Raw genomic sequence first — 20,597 nt, 5'->3', positions numbered from 1 at the left:
CGCCGTTTTTTTAGTTTCTATTTTCAGGTCATGTGTCACTTTCAAAGCGTCTGTCTGGCCTTACATAAAAGGTGAGAGGTGAAGAGTTGGTTAAGGTGAAAAGACGATCTGGTGTCAGTTAGTGAACAGTGTTTTTTTTGCCTCAACCAAAAAAAGATGTTTACAAGCTTGTAAAATAACCAACAAATGCTAAAAATGGCTTCAAAACTGAAATCTCTGAAAGTCTGAGCTGTTTATTGTCCCTGACTCTTTGAGGGAGGTTCTGAGGGTTTAAGGCGTCTGTGTATTCCCTAACATGGTATGGTTTTAAAAAACTGAGAGAGGAGGGGGAAGAGAAGAGATGAAACAAGAAGGTGGGTGAAAGCCCCATAAAAACAGTTACATGTAGTTTTAAATAACATCCAGGCAGTTTAATTTGCCATAAATTTAAAGCTGCTCTAAAATTGACCAGGGGGATAGCGGATTAGAAAGAGTCTTTTCAACTCAACTTTATTTGTATTGTAAGGTAAAAATCCTACAATAATAGAGGGAAAACCACAACAATTAGAAAACCCCCTATGAGCCAGCAGTTAGTGACGGTTGGAAGGAAAAACTTCCTTTCAACAGGAAGAAACCTCTGGCAGACCCCGGCTCAGGGGAGGGGCATCCATCTGCCGTCACTGGTGAGGGGACAAAGACAGGAAAATAGACACTCTAATTTAAAAGTAGACTGGGTGTCTGTCTCCTGAATCCAAACTGGGAGCTGGTTCCATAGAAGAGGGGCCTGAAAGTTGAAGGCCCTGCCTCCCATTCTACTTTTAAATATCCCAGGAGCCACAAATAAGCCTCCAGTCTGAGACCAAAGTGCTCATGTGGTCAAGTATGAGTCTTTAATATAAAATGGGGCCTGGTTATTCAAGACCTTGTATGTGAGGAGCAGGCAATTCAATTCTGGATTCAAAAAAGAACCAATGAGGGGGAAAGCCAATATGGAAGAAATCTACTCTCCCAATCAATGACTGTTCAAATAACTGTCCGGTCTTGCTTCTACATGGACTTTGGTGCTAGAATGTACAGTGGGTCCAAGTGAAGGAGAACAGACCTCACTAGGTGGAGCTATATAGGTAAGATTGAATTAAGTAGTTAAATGGCCTTTAATTAAGTATATGTCTAGCTCTGCTTTTTGTAGACATGGAGACAAATTTTATCGTTGATCTTTCCCCCTGCCAGCATCTCCCTGACTCCCGACACCGTCTCATTCGCCAGTTGGCATCCCTGTTTGTTTTCATGCCATCCCGTCGGGTCTCCGCCCGGCTCTTCCAGACCTTCCATCCTCATCACCTTCCAGCAGACTAGTCAGTTTGTAGGCCCAAATCCCTACCAGCATAATGGGCACAATGGACCCTATTCTGGCCCACTAAGCTCTCTGGACTTGCTGCTCCCATCGAGCCTACCTCACTTCCTGATAGAGGAGAGTGCTTGGACAGACAGATTCTAGCCAACATTCGTGTGATAACCAGTGTGTGTGTATGTGTGCTGTTTATGAACACACGCGCATGCAAACGCGAACACATGCCCTCGGGCCCTTGGAGGGTTTATCTGCACACATTGTTCTGTGAGCCGGTTGTGCTATGGGGAAGATTTTAGCTGTCACACCGCATGCTCACTTGGGTTTGATGATGGGCTGAAGATGAGGCAAGGGGTGGGCAAATGATAGGTCTTTGGGTGCAAGTTTAATCAGCAAACCAGTCTGATAACCGAATTATGGTTGAAGCCAAATGAATCGGCAGAACCTCAAACGCCTTTGCCAAGAAGGCAGAGTGAAAATACGGGCTGAAAGGACGGGACTTTTGATGCCGTTAAAGGTGAAACAAGGTGCAAGTCTTCAGCTCCCACACTCTGTCCATTTAAAATTACAGAGAAAAGAGAAAGAGGGAAATCCTCCTTAGATGGGAATGTTTGGGTTAGGTCTCCTCTATTCACTAATGGTCCGACTGCAAACCTAAACACCTCGTTTCTCCCAGGCATGTTTGTCCTGCTCCAGATGACTGAGGATAAAACAACCACAGACAGAAAGTGAAAGTAAAGCCTCGATTTTTTTAAGCAAATTAACTAAACACATGGTTTCTAAGTTGCTCCTCCAGCAACTTGACCTTTTTACACTTTTTCCCTGAAAACAGTTCAGAGGCCTGGTATTTATGTATGTATAGCTGTGAAAGTTGTCACTCCATAAACATAAAAAAAATGACCCAGCTGACCTGGGCAAGCACTTGAAAACTTTTAACACTTTGAATTAACTGCTGAAAAACATCCAAACATTTTCAGCTGCTCCACAACTCATCCCGAGTAGCTCCAAGCCTCTGCTTCCAGTTTTTTTTCTTTGGGTGATATCAGACCAAACATTCAAGTGTTTAATTTCAAATCAATATAAACAGCATATAAGCTCATGCTACATTTCTTTTTATTGCTGACATAAATAAAGCAACAAAGTTTAAAATTGTGAGCTATTTCTTTAGCTTCTCCTTCATTAACTGTCTGGCTGAAATAATTTACTGTTTTGTCAATTTGCTCTACTTTCCAAAACCCTAAAGATTTTTAGTTCACAAGTGAAAACAGCACAGCCGAGAGGCTGGTCAGTGAACCCAACAACTTCCGACCACTTGGAAAAGATGTGTATTTCCTAATTGGTTGATTTCTGGCTGTCACTGGGTACAACTGGTTGCAAAGAGATACACTTCACAAATACAGATAGATGGTGTTCTACAAACAACCTCCTTTTGATTGTATTGGTTGCTGCCAGGTTCCTGCAATTTCCCAAAATTTGCATGGAAAACTCGGCTGCCTGCAAACACTTGCCAACTACTCTCCGAGTGGTACTGTAACATGAAAAATTGCTGCAGAAACAGCCGATGCCTTTAGTGTAAAAGTAGTACCTTACCGCTGTAACCAACTTGGTTCAAAGGTTGTACATTGCTTTCGGTTTCCACTCCCCTTCTGTTAGTTTTACTGCTGCTTAGCAAGTAGTTGGCAAGTGTTTGGAAACAGGTTGGCAACTTGCATGCAAACTATGGGTGACTGTAGCTAGCGACCAAAGTATATGCAGGAAGCCTTTGGTGCAGTACTGTATCCCTCTTTGTGACCATTCTTATTGTTAGCAAGCTCTAACGATCAGTCACTAATATAGAACATGCACCAGTGTGTAAGCCTATATGACTGTAGCTCACATCATCTAGCGATGGTTTCCTAATGCTTGAAAAAACAACAGTAGCTTGATTAACTAAATCCTAATGCTCTCATGATAAGACCTGTGTATTAGCATTTGATGCACATGTATGGGCATATCATGTAATTTCACTTCACTTCAATAAACACAACTGAAACTGTTTTCTATTTTTCTATTTCATGCCACTTCGATTTACTTTGTTTTCAGTGCATCTTTGTTTCTTTTGGTTTTTATACCTGAAACAAGTTTCTTTGCAAACTTACATTTTTATTTTGGGTAAAGAAACAAAGTGTTTTCAGATATTTTATCAGTTTCCCTTGTGATATAAACATAAAATAGCTTCTTTCACTATTCATATTTTAGGTATAAAATATTACAACCAAACTATCATTGAATGTAAGTTAATTAAATGGTAGCCAAAGTTTACTGATTCTGGTTTGCAATGAAGCTCGCTGCATCAAACTTTCTAATATTTCCTGGTGGAGCTGGATTGTTAGTTTTCAACACACTGTATGGTTTTCATACTCCATAAGACAGATTTCTACACCTCCGCTCTACAATCGACTCCTCTGGTTTTGGTGATGGCTGCCATTACACACAACCTGTTCTCTCTTTTCATCCAGGTGCTTACCCCACCAGTAAATACCCTATTACTGGTCAGCGGACGATGCCATAAATTTGAGGAGTTTCCTCAGCTGTTGTTATTTTGTTATTTAAATGCAACTACTATGAATCTCTACAAGAAAGACTAAAACATGAGGTAAAAGTTTCAGAATAGGTTTTTACAGCTGTATACATGATATACAGCCTTTTATCCCCTGGTCTTAGAAACTTTAAGTAAGTGGTATAACTGGAGCTAAAGCAACATTACACTCCCATGCGTCCACCCTGAAAGTTAGCCCACAATGATGCCAACTGCTCAGAGCAAACAGCACATGTAATTGGCATGCACAACTCATCTAAGCCTTTAAAACCTCTAAACCACTGCTCAAGTATTGTAGATAATCAGGTTTGGCTTAACAACTAATTACAGTAATCAGTGTTGAATTATCTGGTAGGTCGAGACAAATGGAAAATTAAAGAAGAGGAATTTTGTGCTTAAATACTTCAGTTCACTGCAGTATTGCAGTTGCAGTAAGCTAAAGTGGATAACAGTAATCCTGTTCTGAGAAAATAGTCTCAACTACACCCCTTTCTCATGATACCATCTTAATTTGACCTTCGTGCTACATTACATTTTAAAGATTAACCATCACAGTGGCTTGTCGGCATCAGTTAACCCCTTAACGACTAGTGTGTCATATTTAATACATACAATTTTTTTGCCAATTTTTGGGACTTCGACATCATCAGTGTGAATTTTTCCCCCTGAAAAACCTAAATAAAATGCACAGTACATTTTTAAGCAATTGAAAAAAACAAATATAGAAATATAGCAAATATAATACAAATTAAATGTGATTTATTTTTTAACAACGTGAACATGAGGAGTTTAGGTTGCAAACACCTAACAGCGTTAATATTGAGTATCAGTTCACACAAATGAATGTTGATTTTTTTCCTAATCTCATTGTTGGCATCACAAAGTAAATGCTGTCGCGTCGCGGCAGATGGCCACCCCTCCCTGGGCCTGGTTCTGCTGGAGGTTTCTTCCTGTTTAAAGGGAGTTTTTCCTTCCCACTGTCACCAAGTGCCCTTGCTCAAAGGGAGTTGTCTTAATGTTGGGATTTTCTCTCTATTACTGTAGGGTTTTTACCTTACAGTATAAAGTGCCTTGAGGTGACTGTTGTTGTGATGTGGTGCTACATAAATGAACTTTAATTGAATTTAACTGAATTTAAGAGAAGGCAAAACATTTTGAGCTGAGGTCCCTTAAAGTAGGATAAGTGAGATTTTTAAGTGAGATATCCAAGAATGCACTTTTTTCCGCTCTCTTTGATGGCTATGGGATGCCAAACAAGTCTAAAGCTTGATCAAAACAAGACATCACTCCAAATCTGGCCTCAGTGCTGTCCACTTGGTCATATCGAATGATCCAACACACTTTTACTTTGAAGGGATTTTCAATTCCCCTTTACAGAGGCTCTTAATTATGTGAATTAGGAGTTGAGGAATTAAGTGAGTCCTCATGGTTTAGATTCCTTCTTGTCCTTACAACATACCAGAAAGTTGCAGAAGAAGGGAACGAGAATGTTTTACACTTGGAGATAAAAGCAAACAACTCAAATCCAGTCAAGCCTGTCACACGTCTCCACATGGATTATAAAGCACCTTATTTTCCTTAACTTCAAACGCATAATATGTCCATATGTCTACACTGCTCTTCCAAGGAGCGCAGGAGCTTCCTCCCCTCCCTCCCTGTTTCTCAGCAGCATCTACCCTTACTGCACAAAGAGATCACTTCTGATTGGATCAGTTCCAAACTGCCTGAACTGATTAATTCATTAGTTCTAATTAAATGTCACATTTTCATCTCGTTTTAAATCGTTGACTAGTGTCAGTACATTTCATCATAGTTTTCGTGACGTGGGTTTCCACTGGCGGGGCAGCTCTAGTAGGTGTGATGCGTAGGTGGTCGAGCGTGTTCGTCCATAGGCCGTTTGCTGTTTTTTTGTTTGGTTAAGCTTTTGAATTGTTCGGCTTGCCTCAGATTAAAAGTGTGGATGACAAAAAGTTGAGGTGTATCCTTGTGCGAAGACGAGTTCCATCCAGCTGTGTTTAGTTAGGCTGGGATTGAGATTCCTGCAGAGCTTTCTGCTAATGTGCATATTTTCTATATCAGAGCGCATCTGTGTGTGTCTCCATCAGCAGCGTGGGACATATCTCCTCCACGTATCTCCTCTCTGCTCCTTCAAAACAAGAGCCCTAAGAGGAGAAACAACAGCAGAGGCCCCTCTACTCCCATGCGATACCATCTGACGCCCACCCAAAGTGCAGCGAGGAGTCAGCAAGGTCTAAATCAAAGCAGCAAGAGCAACATATTTGCTTTTAATTGTGCTTATTTTAAAGCAGTACAATGTATGAGACACGCAGTGCGAGCGGATTAAGAAATACCACACACATGCTCAGACATAATTGCATGTTCTGTATTTCTGGGTGACATATTTCGTCTTGCCCTTTAAGGTGATGAGCTTCTGCATGTTTAACAGGGTCTCACTGAGTTTATGCTTAACAAGAAGGGCACGGCAGCTCTGAGAATAAAAAGTCATAAATGACAGTTTCCATTTATGTGGAATTGTCATAAAACAACTTTGCTGTCATCACTTTAAATCACAAGAGCCTATAAAATCAGTAATAATCACGTTTGCACATTCCTGCACGTGTTGACCTTTGTTTGAGTGTGTTTGTGTGCTTAGACTTAGATCGCCCAGGTATTTAATTCCTACTTTGTACAGAAAAGGGAGCAGTGAGGATAAACTACAGAGATCTGGCCTCTGGATCTTTTACTCAACACTTATTTTTTTTATTCAGTTTAATTCTTTAATTTTGTTTGAGATACATAAAAAGGATTGCAGCTAGTATTAGACATATAAAAATGAAAGTTTAATGTCTAAAAACTAGAAAAAATGTAACTTTTTGGGACTAAGAAGTATATGTATCCAATGAGACACATTAGAAGTAATGTATGGATAATTTTGCACTTTAGTCGTGTTGTGATTATTATTTCAGGTTTGCTGTTTAGACTGTGATTCGTCCATATAAGTAAAGTGGTTCCAGTGTTTGGGTAAAGATTTGCGTTATAGCAGACTGCAACTGAGACTCCTGTAGTCATTCACTGAAGCTTCGGTCAGTGTTCAGGTTAAGAGTTTATCCACACACAGTGCTCCTGTGACTGTGCGACGTATGGGGCACAAAAACACAACACAAACTGAGCTCTTTGTCTTTGTCTAATAAATAATGTTAATATTGAGTACAAGTGTTGTTAACACTCAGGGCAGTCTTACATTTTTGTTTTTGTAATACATTTTGATAAAATAAAGTTGTATTAAGTTGGTGTAAAATGTATTAAAAATGACGTATGACTCCTTTACTTTCATATACTACACTGGGTTCTTCTCTTTTATCTTTTTTGCACACATAAAATAAGCAACTTAATAAAACTCAACTCTTCATTCGGCATTACTTCATTTAAAACCAGCTTCTGTAACTTTAAGCTCGACCAAAGACAACTTATGTACACACAATATAACTCTACTGCACTTGATTTTCTAATCAACACTAACGTGAATGCCGTTAAACTTCATACGATACTGGAACACATGAACGTTTTCCATCTGGAAGGCTGTATATTTTGCAGAACTAGCAAGTGTAACAATCAAACAAAGTTTTGGTTAAAAATACTTTGCTTTGCTGCTTCTTTATTACTTTAGCTGTATACACATTCAGCTATCGGGACCAGTGACAGGTGCACCGACTTCCACAAGAACACTTCAGTATACCCACTCTTACACTGGGGCCACATCCTGTCATAACTCGGCTTTAACAGGAAGCAGAATTAAATACACATACACACAAAAATAAGTCTTAGATAAAATGATATAAAACAATGTTAACGTTAATGTTATCAGTTATCGTGTGTTTAGTAGAAAACGCCAAAACTGTATCACCACATGTTATCAGATGAGCCATTCTGAACTAAACAAACTCCCTTTTCCGAGGAAAATCCCCCACACACTAAATGTAGACTTGTTGTAAATTTCAGTTCCTGAACATGCCATATGAGGGCAGTAGAGTGCACTGAGATAATGCACTTTGATAAAGAAGGTCTTTAAACCTTGTGTCCAAAGACAAGTCTCTGTCTTTAAGATTTAACACGAAACAACAATAATAAAATATTCAAAGTCTGAAGAAGATGAGGAAATGAAGGAGTGACAGAAAACAGGCTGCAGAGGTCAGGGAAGTAGCTTTTCTGAACACACACATGAAAACACGCACGCACACTTGTCTCTGTGTGTCTGTGAGTCTGTGATCCTGGTGCCCCTGACCTTCTGCTCTTTTCTACTCTTTGTGGTGGCTATGACCTTTGACCTTTTTTAGAGTAAAGGCTGCCTCTTCTTGGGGAGTGGAGGGGCTATGAGTGTCAGGTGTTCGTGTGTTTGAATAAAGTGATTCAAGGCGAGACGCAGGTTCAAAGCTCTCATTTCAACTCCGACTGACAGACGAGTAAGGCGGGGTTTTGTACGTTGAGATATTCTGGACAATGGGAGCCAAAATGGCCCCTCTACCACTATTTTACAAGTGTGTGTGTGTGTCTGTGTGTGTGTGTAAGATGAAGCCTAAACAAAACCCACCAGCATACTTTAACTGGTGGACTTCCTGAAGGGGGAACCTGATAAAATATCAGACTGGGGCCCAGAAACCTGTGTGTGGGGGAAGATGTTTGTATGACAGGCCACTGCTGATAAGTGGTCCTGAACATCACCATATATGTCGCACACACACATAGCAATACCTGAGATTTAAGCACGCGTGCACCACTATTAGCTACACTTGTTCACAAGCCCTCAGCCAGGGACGTGCACGCAAACTTAATAATCTCCAGATTGAACGATAAGGAACAGAAAAGCGAGAGATCAAAGTTATCATTCATGCTTTTCTCATTCTGTTGCAAACACTGATTATCTCTGTGTGTGTTTCCCCTCTCTTCGGTCTTTTCATATAGAACATTTTTTCAAGGCTTTTCTCTTTATAATATCGGCAATGTCAAATAATTCACTCTCTGGAGGACTGCACTGGAGCACATTTGCTGTGCTCTCTATAGCTAGCTGATGAACCAACAAGTGCACATGCAAAAGTAGTCGACACAGCGGCTGTATCACATGTTTTTGATGTTCCTGCCACCTGACAACAGACTTCTCTGCATCCAAAGTTTTAGTTTGCTGATAGTATTTTTCTCTTTGTATTACCACAGATCAGGCTACAGTGAAAGGAAACAAAAATCTCAAGTTGCTGAGATCTTTGTATCCTCTCTTTATCAAACAGTGAACTTCCGTGCACACTCTCTCTCAAGTATTTTACTTCTCTTTCCTTTTCCAGTGGTTTGAAACAAAATCAACACCACTGTCGTTACCCTTTCTTTTTTAACCTCTGATGACACCATCTCTCTGTGGCAGTGATAGAAAACTTAATCCATTTTGAAACTGTTATTTCTCTGCCAATTCCTCCTCCTTTGTTTAGGGATTACGAACAAACAGTCTGACCAGTGTGTCCTTATCTTTTCTGAAGGTAAAGGCCTCAGGGAGCCTTTCATCGAGCGGCCTCATAGGGGATTCATCCTACTGTGACACACATCTACTATCCCTCTGCCTTCATCTCACTTTAGCCGAGGTAGACGCTCTACCTTCCTCTACATTCATCCTTTATCCCTGCACCCTCTTTGTTGTCTGTCTCCATGTGAGACAGAGAGTGTGTCTGTTTCTTTTCTCCTGAACAGAGTTTCAAATTTGGCGCAGTCTGTCAGGACTGACAGACACTGAAAGACAAATTAATTTGAACCAACTTGAAGCAAAAAAAATGTGCATGTTAGAGGCTTCAAATAAGCACCTCTGACAGCCTTGGCAAGCCAACAGCATAAAAAAACAAATACATCCATCATTTAAAGTTGCACCATGCCCATCCTTAAAACTGATAACTGGAATCAGCTGTTAATAACCGCAGATAAAAAGATAACGATTGAGAAACGATACCGTATCTGCCAACCTTTTCTAGGCCATCAATTGAAGAGCTTATCAAGCAAGTGTGCAGGCCTTACGATCAGCTTACGCTACCGTTACTAACATTTACAAGATGCTCACAGGAAAATATCCAAAATAGGAGCATCTGCACTGGGAAGGTACTTCTTGAGAACCTCTAACACTATGTAATAGTTGCTACAGCCAATTCACTTAAAGACCAAGACCGAACTAACCAGCATGATTATGGCACAAATCAAACACATATGTACTTGAGTCAATGCTGAGGTCTCTCCTCATTAGGTTAGATCGTGTCAATAGACTACATTTACAGTTCAGAATTTAATAATACATAAAATAAACTATATACAAAGTGTCTTCAAGCTTCTTGCTTGAAACCATTCGTACTACACAGAGTAATTAAGCAATAACCAATTAAACTGAAATGTTTTTCATGGTTTTCTCTTTCTACTATAGAAATGTTGGGTTTTTATTTAACAGTTACAGTTAAAAAACTGGACAGTCTGGGCAATGAGCTACCAGAACCTTCTCTGTCATTTTAAATATTTATGTCTTTTTATTTATTGATTCCCTGTTGTGGGTATGAAACCTCAAAGAATGATAAGTTTGTTTAGCTTAACAGTTTTAGTCACTACTTTTTTTTTTTTTTTTTTTTTTGGGGGGGGGGGGGGTATGTTAGTAAAGTCACCTCATCTCATGCTGATGCAAAAATAAATATCTCAGCTTGTGCTGCATCACTTCTGAGCATCAGTCTCTTTGCAAGATTCCTCATTTAAGCTAAATAACCCAATCACCCGGCTGCAGATAGGAGGTGGCTGGACCTGACTGTAGCACCAATGAGACGCCTTTAATAGCATCAGCCTTTGCAGTCTTTCTCTTGAGTGAGCCCCTCACTCCCAGTGTTAAGTCACATATTGCAGCTGACAGTGTGAAGAGCTTCACTCCAGCACGACACAGAAAATGTTGAGCTGACCCCTCTGGACCCTCGGCAAAATCAGGAAGTCTTTTTCCCTCTGTCTCTGTTTCTGATCAGCACAGATGAAGGCTTGACAAAATTAAATAAAACACATGCTTCCTGATCTTTCTTTAATTTGAAAAGCCCAACCAAACCATCCTGTCGTCCCCAGGGCTGCCCTTTGACCCTCGAGGTTCACCCAGTTGGAGAGGATGTTTTTGGACTTAACAGATCCAACCTGACACATGTTAAATCCACCGAACAAAAAACATCACGGAAGCATGTGAACACACTTTTGCTCTGTATCCTCTCAGAGCCTCAGGACTTTTTAAGTGGAAGAAAAACTGAAGCCTTTGGGCAAATCTAATGAAACTAAAAACTAAAGCATTGGTGTGTTACGTAATGCCACTGATAAAAGCCTCTTTATCCTTTCTAAGTTTGCGAAGCTGACAGGGAAGATATATTAGGTTGGTTTTTTTGTACTTGTTTTTCTTTATTACCAGATGTCTGCTACATGCCACATTTATTTGCTGAAGATTATTCTATTGATATTTTTACGCCCAGGCATGCTGGCTCGGCCCACCGTTCCAGGTAACTGCAGTGCCCTCAAGTGCTGTTAGCACAGATGTGGGTAAGTATGAGCCAAAAAAATTGGCCATGGGAAAACACGAACAACAAATGCAAGTATCACAAATATTTAAAAGGTCAACGACTGACTTGCACCCAACACATTTTTTTTAATGAGACTGTACATCACACGTTCTAAAACGAGAGATTTACTGAATGAGGGGAACTTCCAAAGACTTACAGAAAGAAAAAAGGGATAACCAAACTAATTTTATTAATAAAGTCAGTGTAAAGTTTTTGTCTTTCTGGATGTTTGGAGGGAGAAATTGGGGAAAGTGAATAATAACCTCCTATTAAAGCAGTTCGATCATTTAGTCTTCATCTTTTGTGTAAAATGAGAAGCCATTTATGTTGTCATAGTTTAGATGCGCTCTAAAGCCATCAAAACTTGGCCAAACTTACATGTAGCTAGGTAACATGATTAGCACTTGGGTGACTGAATCCCAAATATAATAACAGTCGGCGTTTTAATAATAATTTGCTGCTGCAAATCTGGAACTTCCCACACTGCAGACTACATTTAAGTGGGGCTTACTTAGTCAAGAAGATAGTTACACTTAAAAATAAGCAGTTTAACCTCTACTGAACAACAGGTGAAAACATAAAAGAAACTCAACAATAACAAGCTAAGGAAAATTTTAAAAAAGATTGCTCTACTTCATCTGTTTCACCACTTTGAGCACTTATGCTACTACTGAACAGAGCCACGCTAAACCTATGCATTTCCCTCATTTCCACCAGCTCTTCTTAGCTGTAGCTTCACATATATTATAAGAGATACTACTGGTCTCTATATTCAACTCCCAACACGTGCCACAGCACAGAAAAAAACCACCAAAGAATTGCAGCAGTGCTGTGCTCTGGTGTTTCTTATCGCTGTCTGCATATCTGTGTTCAAACTGTAGTTTTTTGAATAGTTTCTCATGGATAAAATGCAAATAAAACCTCATCTAGCAAACCTCTCAGTTATAAGGTGATGCTGGCAACTTTTCCATCTTCTCGTGTTAATTTTAAAGTTTTAGGAATCATAAAAAAATGTAATGAAACTGAAAACTTGTCCTTTTGGCCTGGTTTTCGTATGCTGTGTCACATATGTCACACTTTAAAATACAATGGAATAGAAGATGTAATTTAACCGCTGTCACGTTTCTGCTTGTTAGTAATATAAACACAGTACGGTACGTTTACAGTCCATTTATTAGCACAAGTATAACTGTATTGTAATGAATTGTATCTAGTTTGCACAAATGCAACAGGTTGTGTAAAGGTGCAGTTTTTTTCTGCTTTTTAGGGCTGCGACAGTACGTGTGCAGACTCAGTCCAACCCAGTATCACGGCACAGTGTGTAATAGACGCTGGTCCACCACCGTGTAGATGTCAAGCGTTGCCTCTCCAAAGCGTGAAACGGACATGCATGCTCAAGTTACAGTATCAGCAGGGGGAGGTAATACAAGGAAGGTATGAAGTACCTCCCAGGCTCCTTCTACACTGGAAACAATTACGCTTGGTGACTGATATGTATTTACATGTAAATGTGTTTTTGATGTCTCTTTAAATGTTTTCCCATGATTCTTCTCATGTTGGCTTCAAATAAAAAATCTTCCTCTGGTGGTCGATCGGCCAATGTGTCTATTACCGCACGTCTAGTCTCTTCCGAAATCTTTTTTTTTTTCAGGTAACTGACCAAGAGTTATTAACTCCAGTCAACATAAACAGCTCAGCTCTGCTCGTGAAGGCGGATCAATGTAGCGACACCAGCAGTAACATTGCAAATGTAGACATCACTATGCCGCTATGGTGTAGGTGGGATTTATGTGGATTCAATGAGGTGCTATAAGCTAACACTACATCAGATGCAGCGTGCTGATGTGCAGCAGCTGTGGGCAAACTAAGGCAGCTTAAAGAGCAACTGATAAGAGATCGATGCATGGAAGAGTGATGGTTCGTGGTATGTTGTGCTTTTTCTCCACTATCAAAGTATCTGGTAAATAGAGAGTGCTGCTTTTTCTTTGTGAGATGAACTCCTGATAAACCCCCTCATTTGTTCCGGTTCTTAGACGTCCTTGTGTGCAGATAAGAAATTTAAGAAAAACATAAAAGTTCCCCTTAAGGGTTCAAGAGCACATCTGCACAAAACATACGTGACAACATTTAAACGTTGTCAGTTACCCTCAGCTATCTTTGATTCATATCAGCACATCCATTTTTTACTATGTTAATAAAAGCTGACAAAGTTTCCAGTAGAAACAGCTCCGGGATGATCAACGCAATTCGCGTCCGGCTGAAATCCTGACTGACTGGCTGACTGTTTCTCGTCTAAAGCAAACTTATCAAGAGGAAATCAGAGGAAGATATTTGACAGACTGTTGAAACATCTCACTGCTGCACTGAGGCAGGGCTGTGACAGGGACTTGGGGAGAAGCCATTGAAGTGGGATTTACAAGGTAAAGAGCATTAGAGATGTCTTCAGGAGGATTTAGGGGGGCCTGCGAGGCTGTAGATGCAAGAAAGCAGAACTTCCACTTAATATCGGGAAAGATCTTAAAACCCAATTAAAGATAATGATCTGTGAAATATTTAATATCTCTTTACTTGTCTGAATGTTTACATGTATGAGCGTGACGATGATTGATGCTGGGATACTGTTTTTAGAGTCCCACTGAGGTGGGAGTGTACTTAAACTCAAAACTGAGTCACAGTTCTGTGCAAAAGTCTTGAGCCAGCCCTCATTTCTTTATATTTTATTGGTCTAATGTGAACTTTAAAAACAACTTACTGACCACCAATAATTAACTAATCCAGTTTATCTATTTTTCTGTTATACTTGACTTTCAACATTCAACAGTATTTTTTTGTTGTTTCTATTTTTCTGGACCATTAATGAAACCTGAAGGAATTCATCTGTCATTTCTAACCCAACGGCTCCCAAACTTTTTGTGCTTTAATTGAATTTAAACAATTCATGGCTACAATAATAATAATTATATTTTACATTAAAAACACAATTTTAATTGCGGATGTTGCACATATTCCTGGATTAACCATTACAGAAACATTCAAAATCGATTACTAGTACAGTTAATTTAGGGCAGCTGTCACATAAACATTGGGTTTAGTTAGTGGTCTAATCATTTGTTAGATACTGTATACATGTACATACATAAATAACATTCACTGAAGGCAAAAACATAAATATGCTCCTCCTTTATAGAGAAACAACCTTGAAAGCAAACAGCTAATGTTTAAGTCTGTGAGCACTGGTTTGCTTTAAGTTTAAAAAACAGAGATTTAAAAACTTTCCTTTGTGACATAACTCGAGTCTCCTATATACCTCACTTTGTGTTCAGCGCTTCAGCTGACAGAACCCAGTCGGGCGTCCGTTAACAGCCGTTATCGGGAGCACGCCTGAGCTCTCTGAGCTCTAACTACACAGTAAAAAATGGAGTGTCAATATTTCAGAGTAAACCTATTTTAACCTAGATAGAGTATTTACAACTCTATGAGGAGTAAACCAGCTCTAACATCAGAGTTAAAAGTCAGTGTAAAGTTTGTTAGTCACGCAGTGAAGACTTAACTCCACACAGTGTTGATTATTACCAGTCCGCAGGTGTGTGCGGCCTCAGAGCTCTAATGCGCATGGAATTTTCTCCGAAGAGCTGCCACAGTCAGGTAAGTGAAGTTAACATTTCCATACTGGTAACATTGTTTAAAAGGTATTTTTAAACTAAATAGCTCTTTATAGTTTCACTGATGTCGAGTGAGGACATGTTAGCAGCATTTACCCATAAGTTTAATGACATTCCAGTAGCTACATGCTAGCACATGCTAAAAGTTCAGATGTTCGTTATCTTCTCACTGCGTTAATATGAACCTAAAACATTTTAACTATGTATTTCTTCTAAATGCTGTCTAAATAATATCATTGTCACATGTCAAATCGCACAGTTTGAACAACTAATTTACCGTTTATCAGTAAGCTAATAATAGCTAATAGCTTACATAAGTGAACATACTTTCAGAAAAAGTGGGTAACATTACCATAAAGTTAACTTTACTGGTTTATATTATTTTAAGCAAATGCCAAAGGCATACACTACTTTAGAGTTTTGCTCATTATTTAGTAAGAAATATGTATTTTGTGTAAATTAACTGAGAGCAATGTTAATGACATGTTAAGTAATATTAAGTAATGTTTCTATTTTATAGAAAGGTTTAAGAGTATGCAAAAACCAAATCTCTGAGAGATGCAACCAGAAGACGGATGAGAAACATACTTGAGGCTGAGATGACAGAATAACATGGGCAAGAATCAAAAATGTAAGATATAAAGAAACATTTTTAACATTGTATTGTTTTTAATTGTGATGTTTAATGCCAATTATTGAATTTATACATTAGGACATCTCCCCCTAAAAGCGTAAGAGTGATGTATGCGCAGGGCATTGTTGCTCTGTCTCCATATCTGGAAAACCCATATTCACAACATGGATATGTAAGTAAAGGGAACTTTTCAACATTAAATACATAATTGCCCTCAGAAATGTTGATAACATAGTCCTTCTTCGTTTATTTAATTACATAGAAACATTACTACGATCCAGAGAGCGGTTCAGGATACATTGCATGGCGGTTGAAGACCATTCAAAGAAAAGCTGTGGAGGAAAGAAGCGTCTAGGTTTGCAAATCTCCCAAAAGTAAGTTCACTTATCATTTAAATGATACTGATGTAATTTGTAGGCAGGATTCAATCAAACACCTCTCTATGTTCTGTATTTTTGCATTACAGATAGAACAAAATTTCCGACTCCTGTTTTGTGAGGTCACTGGGAGCAAATTCTTGGAGAGGTGGCCCATCAACCTCAAAGCAAAGGTTGTAAAGGAAAGTCATGGACTTGTCCCCACCTCAGCGCTCTTGGAGTTAATGTGCAATGCTGAGTCAGGTACTGAAGTTGAGAATGGTATGATTGTGACTGTTTTTATTTGCCATTGTTGGTTATATAGGTAATTCTGTCAATTCAATGTATTTTTGGAATAATTCTTTGTTTATTCGTCTGTAGGCTGGGACAGTGACTTGTCTACTATCTTGCTGCTGCTACATCTGCTACCACCATCTGCACAAGGGCGAAAGAGACCAGGAAAGATGTCTGCATCTCAAGCTGTCAATAACCTCATCAAATTCCCAAAGGTATGTTGTTTAAAATATACTTTCCATCACCTCTATTTTCATGGACAGTGAGGTGAGCTAATCTACTGTCAGAGGATAGTCACTTAATACTGTTGTTTAATGTGTTGTTGTAGGCTGGAACCAGTGTACAGCAGCATCTAGACAACATCACCCGAAGCAGTCAGCCCTACCTTCTTACTCAGGGATCCACAAGAAGCAGCATTCACACCTTTCATTGTGATTGAGAAGTATGCACTTCCATGTAAAGCGACAGGTTCAGTAGGAGCCCTTGATGAACTCTTTAGGGCCCATTATGTCTTTGGTACATCATACAGTTCATCCCTGACCAACTTTTTTACTTTTCTGCAAACAACTACGACATTGGGGAAATGTCATATTGCTTTCTCTAGTGAGCATCATAGAACTGTGAATTGTAAAGGTTTGTTACGTTAATTAAATGACACTGAAATGAGAAACATAATAAATGCTGTAACTTTAACCTGTATATTTGTTGTTATTTCCATAATGTAGGATAGATCACAGTTATTTAGTAATATAGCATCATAAGATGAATATGAAAAAAATCACACTAAAGAGAAATAAAAATGATATATTATTACACATCAGAGTGTTATTATTAAACTAAATTTGGAGTAAAAATAGCTCTATAAAGTGTAATCAAATTACTCTGAACAGTGTGAATAACCCTCAGTGTTAAATATCTTTACACATTTTGTTGTTAATTTTGACACTAAATTGAGTAAAATTAACACTGAAAAGTTAACACTGGCCATAGAGTAAATTTAACTCTAATTTTGAGTGGGACCAAATGTTATCTGAAGCAGAGTTCAAATCAACTCTGTAAGTGTAAAATTGACACTTGGTTTTTTACTGTGTACAAAAGTAAAACTGAAAAGAGACAAATGAGCACCTTCCCGCTCAAACGGCTCCCAACAGTAACAGTTAAAGACACAGCGGCTGTGTCATTTAGGCTTATCAGAGGGGCTGCGCAGAGGTAGGTGGCATTACCTGAGCTGTATCATTTACCTACATTTACCTACAGGTAAGGCGACACTCGTCACTATGTTATTTACCTAAAGTGGTGTACAGTTAACAGGCAGTAAATGTAGGGCTGCTGTGTCAGACAGTAATTGCTGTTTGGATAAAGACTGAAAGAGACCGAGCTTACAGTTAGTCTGGCTTTAGTCAGGACGTCTAAGCAGGGATTTTATTTTGGAAATGATCTAATAATAATTTGCTGTTTTATTGAAGAGCATGATTCACTGATTAACATAAGAAAAACAGGGCTATTTTACATGAGCAGCAACAACCAAATCCTATTTATTTATACTAAAAGTATTTTTGCTGCGTTTCACTATTTAATATTTGGATTATGCTCACTGATTTGCACTCACACTCACACCTGTGGACAATTTAGACTCACCGATTAACCCAACCCGACTACATCTATGTCTTTGGGCTGTGGGAGGAAGCAAGAGTACCTGGAGACGACCTCTGCAGAAGAGGATGGATGGATTTACGGATTTTTGGATGGATAGATCGACTGTTTTTTTCATGCTTTATTTAAAGGGTAATACCGGTGGCCTTACCCATCAACAACCCAGTTTGTAGCCTGAGAGGGAAAAATCCAAGGATAACTAGGATATTTCTGAGGAATATAAAACTGTTTTTAAAAAATGACACTTTAACTTTCAGTTACTGATTTGGAACAAAGTAGAGCTCAAAGAGCAGTGACAAGAGTCTAAGATTTAAAAAGCAGGGTAAAATAGTGTGTAATCCTCAAACAGCGCTCATAGGTGTGGTTGTGCTGTTTTCTAAGCAGTTCATTTCAATGTTAACCACAAAAAAAATGAAGAAGAAACAATTGGCAGAAAACTGTTGCAAACATGAGTAAATCGGTTTGTGCTCTTCATTTAAATATTCCCTGTTTCATAAAATGAGAACTCTCAGAAATATATATGTAACAGGTTCCCATTTCTTACATCAATCTTTTCACTGCGCTCTCTTTGTGTACTGTTTTTTTTTTTTTTTTAACGCCGGCACTCGGTCGATTCTGACTCAAAAGCAACATTTAAAATTACGGCTGATGTTTTATTGCTGTAGCAAATGTGATTTACTCATTTTTAAATCTTGCCAATAAAGCAGCGGTTTGTATTGGAAGCATTAATATTGCCACCTTCTGTTGTTTTAGAGAGTTTGTGTTTGTTTACAGCACTTGCCCGTCTGGTCCGATGATGCTGAAGCTTTTTTAAAGCCTCGTACAGTAATTTATTAGAGACCAGCAGGATCACACTGACATTTAAAACTTTCCTCTTAAATTCCAGCCATAAATCAGAGGAGTCAGCCGCTCTTTTGCTCGATACTGAAGTGCAAACAGATGACGGGTGATATATACTGTGCGTATGTGTCATCACCACTAATCAGTGAGCTGATTCCATCATATTCTGCCAGCCTTTGTTTGGATGTTATTGTTAATTTCATGGTAGCGATGATGAGAAAATAAGTTCCTCGCCCGGAGCCACATGCTGTTTTGTGTTTACTCGTTGATTCGTCTTCTGGAGAAACCACATTTACAGCTATTGATGAGGACTGTCGGAGCTTGCATTACACAGTCTGATACAGGCGTCGCTTTGATACATGTCAAATAGCGATAATGTTTCTGGGCGTTAATGTATGTAGCTGTACGATGGAGAGAGATAAGGCCTGGAACTGTGAAGCCTCGAGGTAATTATTCCTTAATTAAATTCTCAGAGTAAAAACCATAATTGAATGAAACCTCAAAGAGGATCAGTGCAGTTATCAGTACAATAAACTCTCCTCTGTGTGACTGTAAAGCTGCCAGATAACAAAATTAAGATGAATTAAGATAACGACGATGACTCTAGATGAATAAAGGAGTGTTTAATAGTTCCTAACATCGAGTGAACAACTGTGAAACTTGAAGTTGTTTTTTTCTTTTTGCAAAACTGTGTCAGAGTCTTCAGCCAGCCCTCATTTTGGATGCATAAACATATAGAAATGCAGTAGGGAAAAGGGAAAAAGCACAGGCTCTACAATATCAACAAGCTTGAAAGACAATATTTGGTGTGACCACTTTTATTCTTTAACACAGTTGAGCTGTCTTATAATTTCTGATGATACTTTGATGTGTTCGTATTCCACCGATTTTAGACATACATCTTTCTCTAGAAGCAAAGTACAGAGAAATGTACATGTACATGAGTAACTTTAAAACTACTTTGTTGCAGGTTTTTAATAATAAAATTTTAAATATCTACTAATAAGAGTTTAGCTGAACTAGGAACTTCTCAGATCCATCAACTATCTGAGAAACTGGGTTCAACACAGACTTTGCTACCAAGTAGAAGTCTTTCAAACATCCCTAAAAACCAAGCGATAAGTTTCTCAGGTGTTGTTATTGGACTTAAACAAGTGAAGAGGACATGAAATGGAAAGCATTTCCCCCGAACAGAGGAGAGTACACAGTTGAAAACTTGTGAAAGACTCACCCTGCTTCCTTTCTCTGGAAAGCACCTGCACCCTCTGCTGCAGTCCAAGCCGTCACATGGCTCATCAAACTTTCCACCCTGAAGAAATAAGAAGGTGACAAATTAGAAAGAAATTCTGGGAAATGCATGAGATATGCGATAGCTGTTCCAGATCAAACTTTCAGGTGTTTATCCAAAGTGGGCGAGACATCTTCTCCCTAATTTTAGTGGAACTGTGGGGTATAAAAGTATGACACTGAACACGCTGCTGCAAGAGCACCACTTCAAACACCTTGATAAAAATATGGCAACAATCAAACACAGACCAAGTAAACAACGCAATGAGTCACACCGACAATATTTGCTGCTGCTGCAGCTGCCAGACACTGACAAATTTGATGTAATTTTAAAGAGGTCAAAAGTTGTTAAGGTGGATTTAGAGAAGTCA

At 39.0% G+C, this 20,597-nt stretch overlaps 1 protein-coding gene and 1 pseudogene across 3 annotated transcripts in view; one reads left to right on the top strand and one right to left on the bottom strand.

Moving 5' to 3' along the window:
- col4a6 (collagen, type IV, alpha 6) overlaps positions 1-20,597 on the bottom strand; it is a 136,850-nt gene that overhangs the window by 39,093 nt on the left and 77,160 nt on the right. For both annotated transcript variants that reach the window (XM_085137808.1, XM_085137817.1), the window contains exon 4: positions 20,171-20,248. In XM_085137808.1, coding sequence (XP_084993934.1) covers positions 20,171-20,248 — 78 coding nt within the window. The remainder of the gene's footprint in view (positions 1-20,170; positions 20,249-20,597) is intronic.
- Positions 16,100-17,197, top strand: LOC146522547 (uncharacterized; annotated as a pseudogene). Its single transcript, XR_014871840.1, has 4 exons — positions 16,100-16,170; positions 16,214-16,416; positions 16,534-16,661; positions 16,775-17,197. The product of XR_014871840.1 is annotated as an uncharacterized LOC146522547 (transcript).

Source organism: Neolamprologus multifasciatus, chromosome 3, assembly GCF_963576455.1.
Source record: "Neolamprologus multifasciatus chromosome 3, fNeoMul1.2, whole genome shotgun sequence".
In the NCBI taxonomy this organism is placed as follows: domain Eukaryota; kingdom Metazoa; phylum Chordata; class Actinopteri; order Cichliformes; family Cichlidae; genus Neolamprologus; species Neolamprologus multifasciatus.
This window is presented reverse-complemented; position numbering and strand designations above follow the sequence as displayed.